The sequence below is a fragment of the Lontra canadensis genome, unplaced genomic scaffold (genome assembly GCF_010015895.1).
Source record: "Lontra canadensis isolate GAN:19392208 unplaced genomic scaffold, GSC_riverotter_1.0 scaffold1, whole genome shotgun sequence".
Taxonomy (NCBI): Eukaryota; Metazoa; Chordata; class Mammalia; order Carnivora; family Mustelidae; genus Lontra; species Lontra canadensis.
The window spans coordinates 49,980,057-49,999,064 of NW_022630995.1; the positions used below are offsets into that span (position 1 = coordinate 49,980,057).

General features: G+C 40.0%; 1 protein-coding gene across 1 annotated transcript in view; it reads left to right on the top strand.

Annotated features, from left to right (window-relative positions):
• The window catches only part of ADGRA3 (adhesion G protein-coupled receptor A3), a 124,277-nt gene that overhangs the window by 79,331 nt on the left and 25,938 nt on the right, over positions 1 to 19,008 (top strand). Inside the window, exons 11-12 of the mRNA XM_032854110.1 lie at positions 11,128 to 11,289; positions 13,858 to 14,061. Coding sequence (XP_032710001.1) covers positions 11,128 to 11,289; positions 13,858 to 14,061 — 366 coding nt within the window. The remainder of the gene's footprint in view (positions 1 to 11,127; positions 11,290 to 13,857; positions 14,062 to 19,008) is intronic.

The following is a 19,008-nucleotide window of genomic DNA, read 5'->3' on the forward strand; positions in this document are numbered from 1 at the left end:
CAGTCATTCTTCATGTGAGCTTTAGTTACCCAAATCTGGTATTGAATGGCTTCATTTCTTTTATAATATCTTGGAAAATGAAACCACTTTTTAGGAACTTTTTTTTGAAATTCCAAATGCTTATAATACACAGGTTAGGAAAATTTAGTGACTTTGAAAAGGTTCTTAAAATTATGCTTATTAGCATGATATCCTTTAGGTGAAAATATTGACAACCACCATTTTAAGAGTGAATGAGCAGAAAATAATGTTTTGAGTCAGTTTTTAGATGTAGATTAATATATTCTTAAACTGTAAGTTTCAAGCTACCTGAGAACTTGATAGATAACAGTTTCTTACGTGATAGTTACTTATGCAAAAATGGATTTTAGAGATAGACGAAATCTATATCAAGTAATGAACAGAAGCCCAAAGAAAATTAAATGATCTGTCTGAATTTCTGTATGGCGAGGTTAGGGCGGGTCTGAACGCAGAGCCCAGGAGTCCTGTGTGTGTAATCCAGAGGCTTTCTGCCGTATCATGCTCACTTTCTGGTAGTGTTGCCCTGTCCTGGTATTCTGGAAGAACTCTTCTTAGAGCTGTGGGGAAACCACTGCAGTGAATAAAGTCTAATATATTTCTTTATGTAGGACATCTCAGATTCGTTAGTCATGTTAAAAGTTAAATACTATGCCTTGTTTTTCTAAATCATTTAAACCAAGGACCTTTTTTTTTTTTTTTTTTTGGTAGACTATTAATATCTTGCATTTTGGCAATAAGTTTGGGGACTTGGAGCTACATACAACCCTAAGACGTTAGGTACTTTCTTTAATATGATATAGTTACTAAAGGAAGGAAAATAGTTACATGTCTTTATGTGAGACCCAGGTCAATAGGACCACTGGATAATGAGATAACATTTCAGTGTTGCTGTCTGAACTTCAGAGCACAGTTTTCTCAAGAACGGTGTTGATCCTTGGTCATCTGTCTGGACCACAGCCTGCTTCTGGTGGTAAATTTCCCCAGCAGTGGGAGCAGCTGTCTGGATTCTGGCTCTGTGGTAGCAGTGAGCTCCATTATTCATTATAATCACAGGTTAGCTGCCACGTGGTGAGACATTAGGCGTGGAAGTGGAATGGTTTGACTCACTAGAATAGTTGGAATATCATCTGGAATGTGGACATTGAAAAATAGTTTGCCATCATGTAATGCCAGTTGGGTTCCCTGGCTGCCCTGTTTGGATGTGAAGGAGTTTTGTGCATCTCCCAGCTAATGATGGGCAGTGCCCAGAAAGTGTCCCTCTCACCGTGTTCACTGCTGTGCAGTGGAAGGGCCGTGACTTTGCAGCGTGCTCTGGTAGAAGCATCTTACTGAGGACTGGAGGGTAAGCTGGTTTCATGAGTTACTTATTAACCTTGGGCCCTTTATTTTTAAATGGGGATGATATTTGCCCTCTTTAACATTCTTATTTCAGAAGCTAAGAAGGAGGTCCCTTAAAAAGAAAAAATCACCAGCATGCTTTAATTATCTAACTAAAAACTTAGTTTGGAGGAGGCTGCTGTCACTTTCACTGATGACACAGGAGGTAAAGTTTGAATTAACTTTGGAAACAAATGATGGCAAATTATTAAGCACAAACAGGAGAAACAGAGGCAAAATATTCAGGATAGCATAACTGAAGTATGAATGTAATACTATTATCTGTGGCACAGCAACAGATACCCTATCAGATTTTGGAAAGTTGAAGTATAGGCTATAGCTTTCACCATTTATTAGAATAGTAAAAAGACGTCATGAGGTTTAAGAGCTTCATTTTATGTTAATTACCATGAAATTATTCTAAGGTATCCTAAAATGCATACAGCTTAGTTGGACAAATAATTAAATTGATTTTTTACATTACGTCCAAAAAGTTACTCCACTATAAATAATTAATATGCACAATATTGGGAGGCAGTTGCTTTTTAACCTTTGATTGAGTCCAGGCAGCACAGGCCCATGCTCTGCAGTCTTAGGGTGGGTGCTGAAAGTTCTCTAGCTGCCAGCTCGAAATGCTGTATTTAGTGGGGTCTTTTAAAAACCGTTGCAGGTTGTCTGTCAGGCAATTGAAGTGTCTGCTTCATATTTACCATGGTGATTTCTCTGAGGAAAACAATCTATATGCATTTCAAAAGATGAGAAGGGCTCTGAAGTTCAGATCTGGTCTTGCCTCTTAGTGCTCCTGTTGTAGATCTCAGAGTGAGGCTGGAGCCTTAGTGCTAGCTGATCACAAAGTTCATTTGGCACATTTTTATGTATAGAGTTTTCAAAATGTAAAGTTGTTCACATACTTATCTTAAAACATAATCACTTCTGTATCAACAGTTATGTTTTCTTTTGTTTTGATTTTCAGTAGCACTAATTTTTTTTTTCCCTCATGATTTTGTCAGACTTCTCCATGTTGTTAAGCTGGTCAGAGATCCCACGCCTGGCTTTGTCACCCTATCTAAAACGTTATTTCTAAAACTAGACTGTGTATCCGAATCCCCTGGAAGGTTTGTTAAATGGGTTGATGGGCCTGCATCCTGAGTTTCTGATTCAGCCTGTCTGCAGGGAGGTCTGAGGATGTGCATTTAGACAGAGGGGATACTGGGTGGCGTGACTTTGCACCAGCTTTGAGAACCGCTGCAGTAACTTTGTTTCTGTCCCTGTCTTGCTTCTTAAAAAAAAGTATTCTTTGGGTTTAACTTCCTAAAAACTTTTCAGAAACTTTTTAAAAAGTTTTTATTTATTTATTTGAAAGAGAGCGAGAGAGTGGGGAAAAAGCACAGAGGGGGAGGGAGAAGCTGGAATCCTGAACAGGACTTGATCCCAGCACCCTGAGATCATGATCTGAGCCGAAGGCAGACGCTTAACTGAGTGAACCACCCAGGTGCCCCAGAATGTTACTGGGAAATTTCAAAAGGGTAGGAGAAGTTATCATTAATAGCTACGTCTTAACCTTTCACCAGGCTTGAAATCTTGTTTCATCTGTCCACTTACTTCCTTTGTCCCCATTCCCTCCACTCTCCTCTTTTTCATTTTTTTTGCTTTCTCTTTTTCTTGCTTCCATTCTCTCTTTCTTGTTTTCCTTTTTCAGTGCAGGAACATTTAATAGCCAATTCTGGATGTCTTATTTCATCTGTAATTTTTCTGAAATATCAGGAACTTTAAAATGGAATTATGATACCATTAATTATGTCACTCAAATGAGCTCTGAGTCCTTAATATCAAATATCTAGTCCTTGTTCAATTTTCCTTGATTAGGTTTTTAAAAATGTGCACCTTGAGTCACATAATTCTGTAGTTGGTTATATGGGATTTTCTAGACAGATGTCACCAGTGAATAACATTGGTTTATCTGTTCCTATTTAAATTGTATTCTTCTTCTTTTTTAAAATTTTTCTTTTTCTGCGTATACATTAGTAAGAACCTCTAGAACATTGCTGATTAATGTTGATGACAGGAAGTCTTAATGGGAATAGTCGAATGTGTCCTTGTTAAATGTGATATTTGTTTGCTTCTGTCAAGTTCCTAATGGGCAATACTGAGGTAAGGGGTTCACTTTGAAATTAGTTCTCAACTTGAGGTTTTTCTGACCTCAGAAATAATGTGATGTCTGACCTTAGTCCTGTGTGAAGATCAGCTGTGTTTACAAACTGTCAGGGAAGAGATTTTTCATCTCCTTCCTGGTGAAACTGTCTTGACCCTGGCACGTTTGCTTGCTGGTTCACCCTGACCCTGGAGGTGTGCCCCTTTTTGTTACCAGCTTAGTGCCCCCATCTCCTAGTGCGCCTGCGTTGGTGGAGCCTTGGGCGCTGCCTGGAAGGCAGATCACAGGTCATGGCCATCAGAGTTCAGCCTCAGGGCTCCGTGGATTCCTGTTGCTGTTTTGCTGTTGGCCTCTGGAACAGTCTTCATCTGACTGGTCAGTGGTGCAGTTTTGACTCTCACTTGTTTTCGCTCAGCACTTTTCCTGTGTAGCAGGAGAATCATCCCGAGTGCCTAGTTCTCCATCCTCCCAGAAAGGGAGATTCACGTATGTCTTTAATCAGGAAAAAAAAAAAAATCTGCTTCCCTCAGGAGAACTGCAGGACTCTCTGGAGTTAAGCGCTTCCATTTACTGTGAAGGTCTGGCTGAGGGTGCAGCAGTCCACCCTCAAGCTCTGAAGTAATGTTCCTTTATGTTCTGAGAATTTGTCATGAAAGTGGCTTTCTTGACCTGGAGGAGATGTTCTTCCTTTCTCCCTTTCCTTTCTTGCCTTCCTTCCTTGCCTGCCTGCCTGCCTTCTTTCCTTCCTTCCTTCCTTCCTTCCTTCCCTCCTGGTTTATTTATTTATTTGAGACAGAGAACACAAGTGGGATGGGTAGAGAGAGATAGAATCTTAAGCAGACTCCCAACTGAGTGCTGAGCCGATGTGGGGCTCGATCCCATGACCCTGAGATCATAACCTGAGCCAAAACCAGGAGTTGGTCCCTTAACCGACTAAGCCATCCAGGCGCCCTGAAATATTCTTTCTGTTGATAATTGTGGTATTGTCTTCCTTACTTTGACTAGAAACACACCATCTTCCCTGTCCTAGAAGCTCTGCACTGATGCCTATTTTTACCTGTGTCTCTTTTTTCTTGTTAAGTCTGTATTTCCCACTCTTTGTTTTCTTAATTAAAAAGAATAATCCTTTTTATTTTGCTAAGCTACTTTAAATCCTTTTTGTGAGGAAATGGGCCATAAATGTGACATTTACTCCACACAGCATTCTTCTCAGCCTCTTCCCCACCCTCCTCACCTGTTTCCCTGGATCCCCCGCGGTCCTCATCGTCCTCCTCCTCATTACCTTCTTTGCTCCCAGACCACAATAAAATCAGATCTTTAATCTTTGCCACAGGCCCTGGTGATTATCACAGTGAGACTCTCACTGAATATTGACTGCTTAACTAAGAGAGCGGAGAAGCCTACAGTGGGATCCTGAGGCACTCAGGACACCAAACCTAGTGAAGAGGGACATAAATACACTTCTTTTAAATAAGTTTTTAAATTTTTATTTATTTAATTAATTTTTTTTAAAATTTTTTTATTAAATAAATACACTTTTAAAACTTGGCCTCACAGTGGGGCAAGTCCTTCATTAAAAGGAAGCGGGGCATTAACATACTTTGTGATAGGTATGATCTCAGTATTTTTTTTTTAAAGATTTTTTTTTTAAAGATTTTATTTATTTATTTGACAGACAGAGATCACATGTAGGCAGAGAGGCAGGTAGAGAGAGAGAGAGAGAGGAGGAAGCAGGCTTCCTGCAGAGCAGAGAGCCCGATGTGGGGCTCCATCCCAGGACCCTGGGATCATGACCTGAGCCGAAGGCAGAGGCTTTAACCCATCGAGCCACCCAGGTGCCCCTGATCTCAGTATCTTATGTCATTTGTATCCAGGAGAAAATCATGAGGATTGCCTGAACTTAATTAATAATACCAGTTGCTGCTATTGTTGTTGTTATTATTATTATTATTATATATTACTCTTTTTATTTAGCCAAGGTTGGACTGCATGTCATTCCTGTACAGCCCATCACCACCTTATCTGTCCCCGAACAACTGCCCAGTCCCATGTAGGAGTCTGTAATTCTTGCTTTTCTGGTTATTAGATTTAATGGAGGGGGGTGCCCCCTTGCTGCTTTGTGCTTAAAAATGCAAACTGGGGAGGGGCCTAGATCCTCCGGCTTCTCTCAGAAATGGCATGAATTGCTTCAGGAGAATATTTGCCTTCAGTTTTGTTTTCTTAATTTACTATTGGATGAAACCATCCAAGCAATTCTCTTAGGGCTCTTGGTCTCATTTTACAAATGAGCAAACAAACCGAGGCTTGGAGAGGCTCAGTAATTGACTTGTGGACATTTAACTGGCAGGTGACAGAGTGGAAGTCTTAACCCAGGAGTATTTAACCACAGAAATATCCTGTCTTCAGGGTTATACTCTACTCTTCTGTTAAAATTAAATCCCAACTTTCATTTATGTATTATCTCATGTGTTTCATATGCTAACATATCAGAAATTCATGAAATTTACAGATGACGTGGATCTCATTTTGATTGGAGTTCTGAACATATATATTGAAAACATGAAATATTCTTACAACAAATGACACTTAATACTTTCCTTGTTACTCATGTGGCATTTTCATTTCTTTACTCTTTTCTCTTTGATAAAAGTGCATTCGCACGTGTTTTTCTTTGAGCTTCAACCATTTAGTGTGACAGGTGGAAGAGCAGGTGTGTGATTCCTTCCGACCCTTTTGTGGCTGGAGTGGCCTTCAGGAAATGAGGTCAAGGAGAAACACAGTGCTTTCTAATGCTTCTTGCAGTTGCCGGACTATCTTTGTGTGTCAGATCTTAGGAATACTTTTTTAATCCAATGTAATTTTTCATGCACTGTTATCCTTTTTGTGTCCTTTTTTGCCCCTGTGACAGATTCAGAACTGCTTCCATAACCAAGCTACAGAAGTATACAGCATTTTATGATTACCTGCTCTGGGGAATATTTTGGCAACAAATCCCTTTCCCAAGTTCTTAGCTATTTGGAATGAAATAATGAGAAAGATAGCTTGTTCTCAGGAAAGCAATCACTCTGGGCTAGTATGTGCCCTCTTAGAGAGATTTCTTTTCTTTACAATTATTAACACACGTTAAAGTGCATTACTGGCATTACCTAGTGGGCCATAAGCCGTAGCTCTTTGATCAGGTAATAACTACAGTTTTTCAGTGGAAATGATGTATCTGTCAGGTCTCATGTTGGATCTTTATAAAGTGCATACGTTTAAAACTTCAAAAAAAAAGTATGAGACAAGTGGAGTAGTAATTGTGCTAATTTATAAATACCTTATATATTTATTTCTCTAGTACCTTGGAATCTGGATATTCTTGTATGTTATATTTTAGGTGTTTGAAGCCAATGGGAATTTCTTTGGTAGCCATAGAGGATATTTTAACTGCATCATCTCTTTTACCTATTTGTTTTTGCATAAAAATTGGAAATAGCAATAGGTAATAATAGACACTTAGCCAAGTTATTCCAGCTAATCTGAATTCTGTTAAGAGTTGGGGGTTCTGGGGCACCTGGGTGGCTCAGATGGTTAAGCATCTGTCTTCAGCTCAGGTGCTGGTCCCAGGGGCCTGGGATGGAGCCCGGTACCAGGCTCCCTGTTTGGCGGGGAGACTGCTTCTCCCTCTCCCCCTGCTTTTCCCCGTGCTTGTACTCTCTCACTCTCTCTGTCAGATAAATAAATAAAATCTTTAAAAAAAAGTTGGCAGTTATTATTCCAGTTGCTGTATAAATGGCTGATAGACATACTGAGCAGTTGGCCTATTAGCAATCACTGCCTTTCTTTATAACTCCAGAAATAAGGGTTTCTTCCCCTCCTCCTCTCCCTCCACCCTCCTCCTCCTCCTCCTCACCCTCCTCCTCCCTTAAAATTTTATTTATTTATTTGAGATAGAGAGCAAGAGAAGGGAACAGGGAGAAGCAGACTCCCCGCTGAGCAGGGAGCCCAACTCGATCCCAGGACCCCGAGATCATGACCTGAGCTGAAGGCAGATGCTTAACCAACTGAGCCACCCAGGTGCCCCAAAGGGCTTCTGTTAGAATGACATTCACCCCCATACCTGTTTATTAGGAATATGTAGAATATATACTAGGATGCTAATAGTTCATGAGTTGTATAAAATGAGTAGGCTCTGGACTGCACTGAGGTTAATTATAAGGCCTTCTGGTTCTCAGCTGATCTTGTTAATGCCTTGGGTTTGGGGGAAATCCCTTTGAGAACGTCTGAGTCTGTTAAAATAGGGTGCTTGGGTTAAATCCCATTACTATTCATCATATATCCCTCTGGTAGATTTGTTCACTGCAGTTATCACAAGCCTAGTCATTTAGAAAAAAATATGTTTACTTGTTTGTTTTGTATTTTCCTCAAAAGGTTATAAGCCCCCAGATAGATCTTGTATGTTTCTCTTACTGTTGTATCTCATTGCTCTGGACAGGGTCTGGCTAACCATGGTCCTCAATAAATATTCAGTCAGTGAGTAAACGGAACTGTGTAGCTGTGGGCTTCTATCCCAGGAGTTTTACTACTGAATGAGGGTATAAATATAAGTAAGACATTGTGTTGTCTCTGCCCTCGAGATGTTTATATTGGAAATAAAATAAGGAAAGAATTGTGATATACTGTGTTAGGGGCCTTGGGAAGTCAGTAAACTATTTTTAATTGAAGTGGCAGCACTTGAGAGAAAGGCAGTTTTGCTGGATGCATTGATCCTATTTATATATGAACACAGACTTTAAGAAGGCACCCCTCTTTCTAAATTCAGTACAGTTTTTTTATTTTTTTATTGAGGTATAATTGACATATTAGTTCTTAGTGTACAACATAAAATGATTCCACAGTTGCATGTATTGTGAAATGATCACCAGAATAAGTCTACTTAACATCCATCACTGTAGAGTTAGAAAATTTTTCCTTGTCATGAGAAAGATCTCTCTTAGCAACTTTCAAATACACAATACGGTATTGTTCAAATATGTCATACCGTATTATTAACTGCAGTCACCATGCTGTACTTCATGTCCCCATGACTTATTCATGACTGGAAATTTGTATGATTCCCTTTACCTATTTTACCCATTCCCCACTCCTACCTTTGACAACTGCCAGTCTGTTCTCATGATGGGCTTTTGTTTCATTCTGGGTTTTTTTGTTGCTGTTTTTTCAAGATTCCACAGGTAAGCGAGATCCTGTGGTATTTCTCTTTCTCTGTCTGACTTATTTCACTTAGCATAATACAAGTTAAGTTCCAACCATGTTGTCACAATGGCTACGTAATATTCCCGTGTGTGTGTGTGGGGGGGCATGCACACATGCCATGTCTTTTTTTTTTTTTTTTTTAAGATTTATATTTTATTTATTTGACAGAGAGAGAGAGATCACAAGTAGGCAGAGAGGCAGGCAGAGAGAGAGAGGCAAAAGCAGGCTCCCTGTCGAGCAGAAAGCCTGATGCGGGGCTCGATCCCAGGACCCTGAGATCATGACCTGAGCCGAAGGCAAAGGCTTAACCTACTGAGCCACCCAGGCGCCCCCCATGTTTTTTTTATCCGTTCATCGTTGGTAGACACTTAGGTTGTTTCCATATCTTGGCTATTTTAAGTTATGCTGGTATGGAAATGAAGTGCATGTATTTGTTCAAATTAGTGTTTTTATTGTCTTTGGATGAATACTTGGAAGTGGAATTGGTGGATCATATGTTAGTTCTATTTTTAATCCTTCGAGAAACCTCCATACTGTTTTCCATAAGTTAGCGGCTGCACCAGTTTATGTTCCCACCTGTAGTGCTTGGGGCTCCCCTGTCACCACATCCTTGTCAGCTCGTTACTCTTGTCTTCTTGACAGCCATTCCCACAGGTGTGAAGTGACATCTCACTGTGGTTTTGATGAGCATTTCTCTGATGCTTAGCAATGTTGGACGCTTTTTCATGTACCTGCTGGTCATCTGTGGGTCTTCCTTGGAAAAATGTCTGTTCAGATCCTCTACCTGACTTTTAACCAGATGGGCTTTTCTGCTGTTGAGTTACATGAGTTCTTACATATTTTTGGATGTACCAAATGCAATGCAATGCACCACCCCTCTTAACACTCCTTCTAGAGCTATCTTCAAAGAAAGGCCTGTGCTGTAATTGAAATGTTAAGAAAAGGGGAGGGGAGCAATAAAATAATGAAGACCACTAACCAGGCGTGGTTTCAGGAACCTAGTATTTATTATAGGAACTTAGTCTTCCCAAAATTCAGAAAAGACAAGATTGTTATTATCCCCCTTTTACCAATGAAGGAAGGTACGGGCAGTTAACTGTCCCGCTCAGCTTAGTGTGGTAAGGATCTGAAGTCACATTCTTCAAGCCTGTACTCAGTTAGTCTCCCTATCCCATTGCATTCAGGCACTGCGATCTGGTGGATTTCTTCCTTCCTTGGTGAAGTGAACCGTGGGTGGGATGGACCCAACATTTTCCAGTCCCACCTCAGCCTCATAATTATACATCTTGGGAAGAGTATTGGGTGAAGAACAGAGTTGAAGAACTCATCTGGGATCTTCTGGGATGATCAAAAGACATCTGCTAAAACGGCCTCAGCTTTCTCACTTGACTTGGGGCTTATTGCCTTTGCTACTTGGCTTCTTCATTAGAGGACCAGGCAGCTTGTAAATCCTCTGATCCTGCCTCTGGAATGCTTTTGTAGTTGTTTCTGCCATAGATCTCCCTCTCATGAACATTTTGCTCGATACCAAACCCCTTTGACGCCAGTATGTCTTGTTAGCCTGGGCTCTTCATTGCATTTCTCTGACATGGGACATACAAGTCAGCGTCAACAAGAGTTAATTGACACTTTGCTGGCATTGCCTGACAGATGTTTACATCTGTGAATGAGGAACTGAACTTAATAAAAGGAATTCAGTAAAAGAAACAAAACGAGTGGTGGAAAAGTGAGCACCTCTTAGGATCCATTTATTTCATGGCATTGGGTCTTAAAGCATTCATCAAGCTGGGAGGAATGGAGGAAGTTCATTCGAGGTAGTGGAAACTGTCTGTGCTGAGACCCATCCAGTGGCCCAGCCCCTGTGGGGAACTCATAGTAGTTGGAGACATCTAGGTTTTTGGACATGATAGGATATGAAAGAGGTGACCATGTCTATTTCTTAATAAGAATACTGAGTTAACACTTACACAGAAAGAGGTGTTTATTAATTTTTTCCAGAGCTGATGTCTCTCAATTCTGGGAATCCTGTGATGTCATCTTTCCCTTCTCCTTGATTAATTTCATTTGCCCCCCAACCCCGTGTCAAATGATGTACCACCTGCCATCCTTCCGCAATGAGTTGGTGGTTATTTAAGTCTACTCTTTTGAGCTAAATGTTACCAAATGGTCATAACCGAATGTGCTTTGCCTCTCCGAAAACGTTTCAGAGAGAAAAAATTAAAGTCTTCACCTGAACATTGAAGACTAGAGGCCAATCTTGGTGTCTCATTGTGATTTTGATTATGTAAAACATCCTGCATTGGTTTTAAAAGTCTTTCTTTCCTCCCCTGCACCCCTGTTAGCTCGGGGATGTGATGGTTGACATCGCAAGTAACATCATGTTGGCTGACGAGCGTGTCCTGTGGCTGGCGCAGAGGGAAGCGAGGGCCTGCAGTAGAATCGTACAGTGTCTGCAGCGCGTCGCTACGTACCGATTAGCAAACGGAGCTCATGTTTATTCAACAGTAAGTGTAATGTCCTCCACACTAAGAAAAAAAATTCATTGAAAGCCAACTTGAATTTAAAAAAGACAGGTTGTTCCCCCCCAACCCCCATGATAGGGTGGGTATTACTGCTGATTATTACAAAATTTTCTGTTGTCTAACCATTTAAAAGCTCATTTTGCTTTGAGTAATCTGTTTTCTTGATAACTGGAAAATACTTTCTTAATTTGCCGTTTGAATGGTTCTCACCATTTAATGTAAAACCAAATAAGCACACGGTAGTTTTGCTGTGCTGTCGTAGACCCACCGTCCAGCCCAGCAGATTCTCTGTTCTGGGCCCTGAGGGATGTTCTGAGAGAGTGTCAGATTGCTTGCCCACATTCCAGTTTCAAAAGAGAACTGGGAGGCCCTCCAACCCTTGTGAATTCTTGGCATTTCCAGTCGGTCTCGCTCTTAGAATGATGAGTTTTTATAATTAATAATCACTCAGTTAAATAGTATAAAATTTTATTTGTGCTAAATCGAGTTGGTGTCCTGCTTTTTCTAAAAATGTGGTAAAATATGATAAATGGGGGCACCTGGGTGGCTCAGTGGTTAAGCTTCTGCCTTTGGCTCAGGTCATGATCTTAGGGTTCTGGGATTGAGCCCCGCATTGGGCTCTCTGCTCAGGGGGTAGCCTGTTCCCCCTACCCCCCGCCACCCCGCCTGCCTCTCTATTTGTGATCTTTCTCTCTCTGTCAAAATAAATCAATAAAATCTTTAAAAAATGATAAATAACATGTCATTCCCTTATGACTCGTACTCTGATCTGATCCACGGTTTTCATTTCCTAATTATTTTAGTGGGTTCATAGACTGTTCTAGAACTCCTCCTATGATTTTATATGATTAAAGATTACTGTTTTTCCAAAGATTAGTGGGATCTTTTTTATGATACCGTGTTTCATCGTTCCTTTTGCTCCGTGAGGTTTAGGATTACCTCCTTGAATAATACATGGAATGGAGGGCTTCCATGACTGCTATCCTGACAACGTGGTTCAGGGTTAATTTCTTTCTCAGATACATGACCTTCCTTGAAACCAGCTTGCCATATTTATGGCCACATTTGGACCTCTCTGGACATTTAGATCCATTTTAAGTCCCACGTTTTTGCCTAACTACTTGGCTCCAAGAGCTTCTTCCTTTATCTGCGCTCATTGGTTCTTCAGAGAACTCAAGGATATGATACAGCTGTAGTGTAGGTGTCTGCACTCTACTTCAAAATATGAAAAAGGTTTCAGGAAATTATGCTTCTATAATATGATACGGCTTCCAGAGCACCTCAGAATTGTACTTTTCTTTCTTTTGACTGAGGTATCACATGCTTGTCATAATTATATGTATCTTTGCTCAATAAAAGAATGGAATGTCATTTGTTAACAAATATCACTGAACTTAGTAAGACTCTTCACCGTGTGTCATCTGTGCGACAGAAACTAATGCAAAGATTTGTTAGTCTTGAATATTTGGGGAAACCACCAGTTCTTTTCTATTATGCCTGTGGTGTGTGGTGGATTCTAGATGGCCTTTTCTGTTTTTTAAATTGGTATCTTCCAAAGAGATTTTACACACCTCACACAGAAGTTTTACACTTAAAAAGAAATTGAGAAAGAGGACATTGCCTATATATGGCACATAGAACGGTGCTTTGGCTGTACAGTAGGCATCACTTAGTCATTCTTAAAGAAAGGACAGAGATGCTGTCTATCTGCAAAGAGTTAATTTGATCACCGGGTAATATAAAGAGTGAATAGGACATGAAGTGTTGGAATGAGGAGACTTAAATTTTTTTTTTAATTTTTAATTTTACTTTTTGTTTATTTTTTTTTACATAAGTTTAAACTTTTTTTTTTTAAGATTTTATTTATTTATTTGACTCACAGAGAGAGATCACAAGTAGGCAGAGAGGCAGGCAGAGAGAGGGGAAGCAGGCTCTGTGCCAAGCAGAGAGCCCCATGTAGGGCTTGATCCCAGGACCCTGTGATCACGACCTGAGCCAAAGGCAGAGGCCCAACCCACTGAGCCACTCAGACGCCCCTAATTTTACTTTTTAAATTTTTGTTTAAGTAACCTCTCTCTTCAACGTGGGACTCCAGCTCATGACCCCAAGATCAGAAGTTGCATGCTCTGCCAAGTGAGCCAGCCCAGAGCAAGGCAACTGTTAAAAGTGTATTTCTCAAACCCTGATACTCCTCTTGTATTATCATGAAAAGTGTCCACTGATTTCTGTTAGCTCATTTTTTTTTTATAAGACACTTTCATTTTTCCTACAAAGGTTCTTTACATGATTTTTAATCGATTTCTCATTTATCTCTGACCCTCCATACTTTATGACTTGTTTCCTCACTGGGTATCTGTCTAGTACTCGATACCCTTTTGTTTCCAGCCTCTTTTTTTATGTGCCAGTTACCTGCACAGTGTCATTGTTAAGTAAGACGCTTGGCTTTTGATTCTCACTTATGTACAGTGTTTTGTGTTTGAAAACTCTTAGAAAGTGCTCTTCCCTCATGCTGTAAATCTTTCATAACTCCTGTTTGATTGACTTTTGAAGTATTCACCCAATATTGCTCTGGAAGCTTATGTCATCAAGGCCGTGGGCTTCACTGGGATGACGTGCACCGTGTTCCAGAAGGTAGCAGCTGCTGACCGGACAGGCCTTTCTGAGTATGGGAGGCGGGACCCGGATGGAAACCTGGATAAACAGCTGAGCTTTAAGTGCAATGTTTCAAATACGTTTTCAAGTCTGGCACTGAAGGTATGTTATATTCTATAAGCATTTAAGGCACTTTACCGTTAGTGCTGTCAGATTAGAATACTCCAAATGGTTTGCTTTGCACAATAACCTTATTAGAAGATACTTAGGGGTGGGGTGTGGTGGGTATTGGGATTGTTATGGCTGTTGCTTGAAACGAAATTCAGACCAGGAAGGGACATGTTGTGATTTTCATGGGCCTGGACACCTGTGCCCTTTGGACCCCATTCTCTACACAGAAATATCAAAATCATACATTATGACTGCCAAGTGGTAAAAAGATGAATATATTAATACATATTAAAACATTTTCTTTGACCTGAAAGTTCATTTTTATGCTCTTGGTTTTAAAGACATGAAAACATTTCCGTAGACGACCTCCAAGTATTGCATGTCCCCTTGGCTCTGGGCTTGCTGAACCTAATGGAAAAGCCAGCCTTGAGATCGGGCATTTGATCAGGCAAGCTGTAGATCAAGATTTTTAGCAAAGAGGTGCAAACATATGATCTGTCTTCAGAAAATGTGTGTTTTATTGCATCAAGCAAAATGGAAAGCATTTTTATTGAGTTTTAACATTTAGGGTATAGATGTGTTTTGTTAAACTACATCGACACACATAGTAGATGTACAATTCCAACACCCTAATGGAACCACATTTTCTCATTTAGCTTTGTGTGGCCATGTGTAACTGTGTTCTCTGTGGATTTTAATTACACAGTATGTTCTTTGTTTCTGGCTTGTCCCTGAATTATATCACAAACAGTATTGCATTCACTTTAAAGGCTGCATGGTTATTGCTCAAATAGGTGTTATGTGTCCTGGTACTTTGTGGGCACAACTCAGTAAATATTGAATGGATGAATGGATGGATGTGGGCACTTAGGAAATATTGAATGAATGAATGAGTGAGTGAATGAATGAAAGAAAATTAACATTATTTTGTTATACCTTGCTGTGGGTGACCTCCATAAAAACTGGTTTGTCCAATTTAGAAGTAGTCCCAGTTCTCCCACTGCTCAAGACAATCTCAGCTAGGTCAGAATGTCTAATGATAATATATTTCCTTGATATAATATACTCTGAGGAAAATTGGCAAGATTTATTTGTGACTCTTCGCTCTGGGAGGGTACTTAACGCACCCAGCCATGCTCCTCCGACCTGCTGTTTTCCTTATTATGTTGTTCACCGGTAAAAACCACAGAAGGCAGAGAAGCAGCATCTCACACCAGCCCAAGAGAGAGAGGCATGTGTCTTGGAGGAGCACTTAAAATTGATGAACACTTCTATCTTAGATGATCATAGTCGGTAGAAAGGGATTACAAATGATGAAACCCTACATTTCATCAATTTCACAAGCTTCCCCTCTGGGTAAGGAGAGCTCCTACCTGCCAGAGTAGAAAGCTTTAAATGAACACACTCAGATTTGTCAATTTCATACTATTCTATCCTTTTAAGATCATCTGTGGCCAGAAACCAAGGACACATTACACTATTATTCATGCTTCATTGATGGACATGATTAAACCGAGTGAGAAAGGACTATATCCTTCATGACATAAAATTAGTTAAAAATTGTAACATCAACGGGACAAAATGCTTTAGCACTTTAATAGAAAACTTACTTTACATTTTTAACTTTATACTAGGGCAATTTTTAATCTTTTTCCATGTCTTTCTTTTTAATGCCTTGAATATACACTGAGAAGATAATGTGAACACCTCCTAATTGATGATATTACCCTTGAATGGGAGAGTGTGCTAATATGTGAAGTTATACCTCTAAAAGGCAGCTCTCTGTTAGTAATAGGAGCCTTACTTGTATTTTATTTCTTTAGTTTCTGTCCTTCTGTCTTTGCTACCATCACAGTCTAGTTTGGACTTCTGTATTACCCATTTGACTTTCCATTTAGTCTTGGATCTCTAGGCTCTTCCTTAAAAATCCATCCTTCAGTGGTGCCTGGGTGGCTCAGTGGGTTAAGCTTCTGCCTTCTGCTCAGGTCATGATCCTGGGGGGTCCTGGGATCAAGCCCTGCATTGGGCTCTCTGCTCGGCGGGGAGCCTGCTTCCTGCTCTCTCTCTGCCTGCCTCTCTGCCTGTCTGTCAAATAAATAAATAAAATATTAAAAAAAAAAAATCCATGCTTCAGGGGCGCCTGGCTGGCTCAGATGGTTAAACATCTGCCGTCATCTTAGGTCATGATCTCAGGGTCCTGGGATCTAGTCCCTCCTTGGCGGGAAGCCTGCTTCTCCCTCTCCCACCTGCCCTGCCTGTGTTCCCTCTCTCGCTGTGTCTCTCTCTGTTAAATAAATAAACTCTTAAAAAAAAAAAATTCCGTCTTTCTCATACAGATTGGTCTACCTAGGCTGGCCTGACGTTGAACCAGCACGTACCAATGCAACCAGGACAGTCAGTAAGATATTAAAATAATACTTCCTTACCCTGTATCGGATTTAGCTGCTGGGCCAGTTCCTGAGTACCTCCTTGCTGCTTTTCCTCCAGGGAGCACCACCCAGTCTGTCAAACATGTAGATAGTTAAGGCAACATGAGTAAATTAGTATTTTTATTATTTGTTTTAGTATTTTATTGTTTTAAAGCAGGTGCCTCTTCGACTCATTCCAATTTTAGTGTTCAAATTCTGTAGAAGTGAGCAAAATTAGGATTTCAGGAAATTTTAATTTATTAATTACACAGTATCAGAGGTTCAGATTGTTTCATAAGGAAAGGTGCTGAAGTGTAGTAGAAGTATTTGAATTAATATCCCTTAGGATGTGTGTTTTCTTCCTGGCTTAATGTCATTGTGAGTAGGGAAATATACATGAATTTTGCATATAAAATAATAAGGCTCTGTGATAACATCTATTTCACATGTGTTCATACTGTGTCAATTTTAGTATTGAAATTAATACTAAAAGGGTGTTGTGGAAGTCAAAATATGATGAGGTTCTCAGTGATTGTTGGAAAAACTGTTACTTGAAGGCATTTTCTGTCTCCCCAGCCTCCAGATCACCTCCTGCCACACTGAGGCAGTAATAGTCATAATAATCCCACCCACAGTTCGTAGCCTCCTGTGCTTGTCATGGTCATGATCCCCTGTGGTCCTCACAGCCTTTTGTTAGGTCTTTCGATGCCTGTGACAGAGGAGACCCGGAGAGTGTAAACAAAATTGTGCCATGTGAAGGGACCACAGAGTGATCAGGCCGGGACCCCCCCATCCTGGTTCCTTGTTTCAGATCTTATGTTCCTTTCCCCAGGGGTGGCAGGTGACCTGCAATCATGAACATTAGACTCCAAAAACATATACTTCCCAAAGGGTTTTAAGGGCACCTTTTCTGATTTATTAGCTGTAATTGCCGTGTCTGTTTCCATTGCTGTGATCCATACATTTTAACGTGAACAGATGGTTAAATGAAATGACAGACTGGTTCCTTGCCTTTAGGTCAAGTGGCAAAAGGTAAAATTATGACAAATGTAACCAGTGGGTATTCCTCAATGATTTGATTCATGAGATTTACAACTTTTCCACAATTAATTATCACTTCTTTTAAAGAAATGAAATATACAAATATATTCTTACGATAAAAATCCAAACATTATTCATTATTGATACAGTTTTTCCAGCTCTCTTAGCCATCCTCTGTCCATCCCAGAGTCCCTGTAATTATTATTGAGCCATATTCCATACTGGACTTTAAAGGATATTTTATTTTATTTAATTTTTATTTAAAAAAATTTTTTTTCTCACCATAGTACATACCCTCCCCAATGTCCATCACCCAGCCACCCCATCTCTCCCACCCCCCTCTGCTCCAGCAACCCTTAGTTTGTTTTCTGATACTAAGTGTCTCTTATGGTTTGTCTCCCTCGCTGGTTTCATCTTATTTCATTTTCCCCTCCCTTCCCCTATGATCTGTCTTGTTTCTCAAATTCCTCTTATCATTGAGGTCATGTGATAATTGTCTTTCTCTGATTGACTTATTTTGCTTAGCAGTATACCATCTAGTTCCATCCATGTCATTGCAAATGGCAGGTTTTTGATGGCTGCATAGTATTCCGTTGTATGTATATATACCACAACTTCTTTATCCATTCATCTGTCGATGGACATCTAGGCTCTTCCCATAGTTTGGCTATTGTGGACGTTGCTGCTATAAACACTGGGGTGTAGGTGTCCCTTCAGATCACTACATTTGTATCTTTAAGGTAAATATTAATGCAATGCTGGGTCATAGGGTAGCTCTATTTTCAACTTTTTGAGGAACCTCCATGCTGTTTTCCAGAGTGGCTGCACTAGCTTGCATTTCTACCAATAAAGGGTAATTATATTATATTATATTGTATTTTACTTTATATTTTTAAAGATATTATTAAAGATAATATTTAAAGATATAAAAAATAAAGATATTTTTTAAAGATATATATTTATTTGAGAGAGAGCATGAGAGGGGAGAAGGTCAGAGGAGAAGCAGACTCCCCATGGAGCTGGGAGTCCGATGTGGGACTTGATCCCAGGACCCCAGGATCATGACCTGAGCTGAAGGCAGTTGCTTAACCAAATGAGCCACTCAGGCACCCAATAAAGGGTATTTTAAAAGCCAAAGTATGTAGCTTTCATCTGTTGATGATGTGTTCATACTCCTCTGACTTTTTATAATTTCTTGTTGTTTTGGATGGTTTTATAACTTTAAACTTTGGTAGAAAATATTGTCAGACTTCTAGAAATCATAGATGTTGTTTCCTTTTTCAGCTCTTTTAGAAAATGTCATCAGTATGTCTTCTTTTTAAAATTAATTGATAACCCCTAAGTAATGCATTCCCAGAGAGTTGTATTGTGCTTTTGAGTCATTTTTTTAAAAAAGATTTTATTTATTTATTTGACAGATGGAAATCACAAGCAGGCAGAGAAGCAGGCAGAGAGAGAGGAGGAAGCAGGCTCCCTGCTGAGCAGAGAG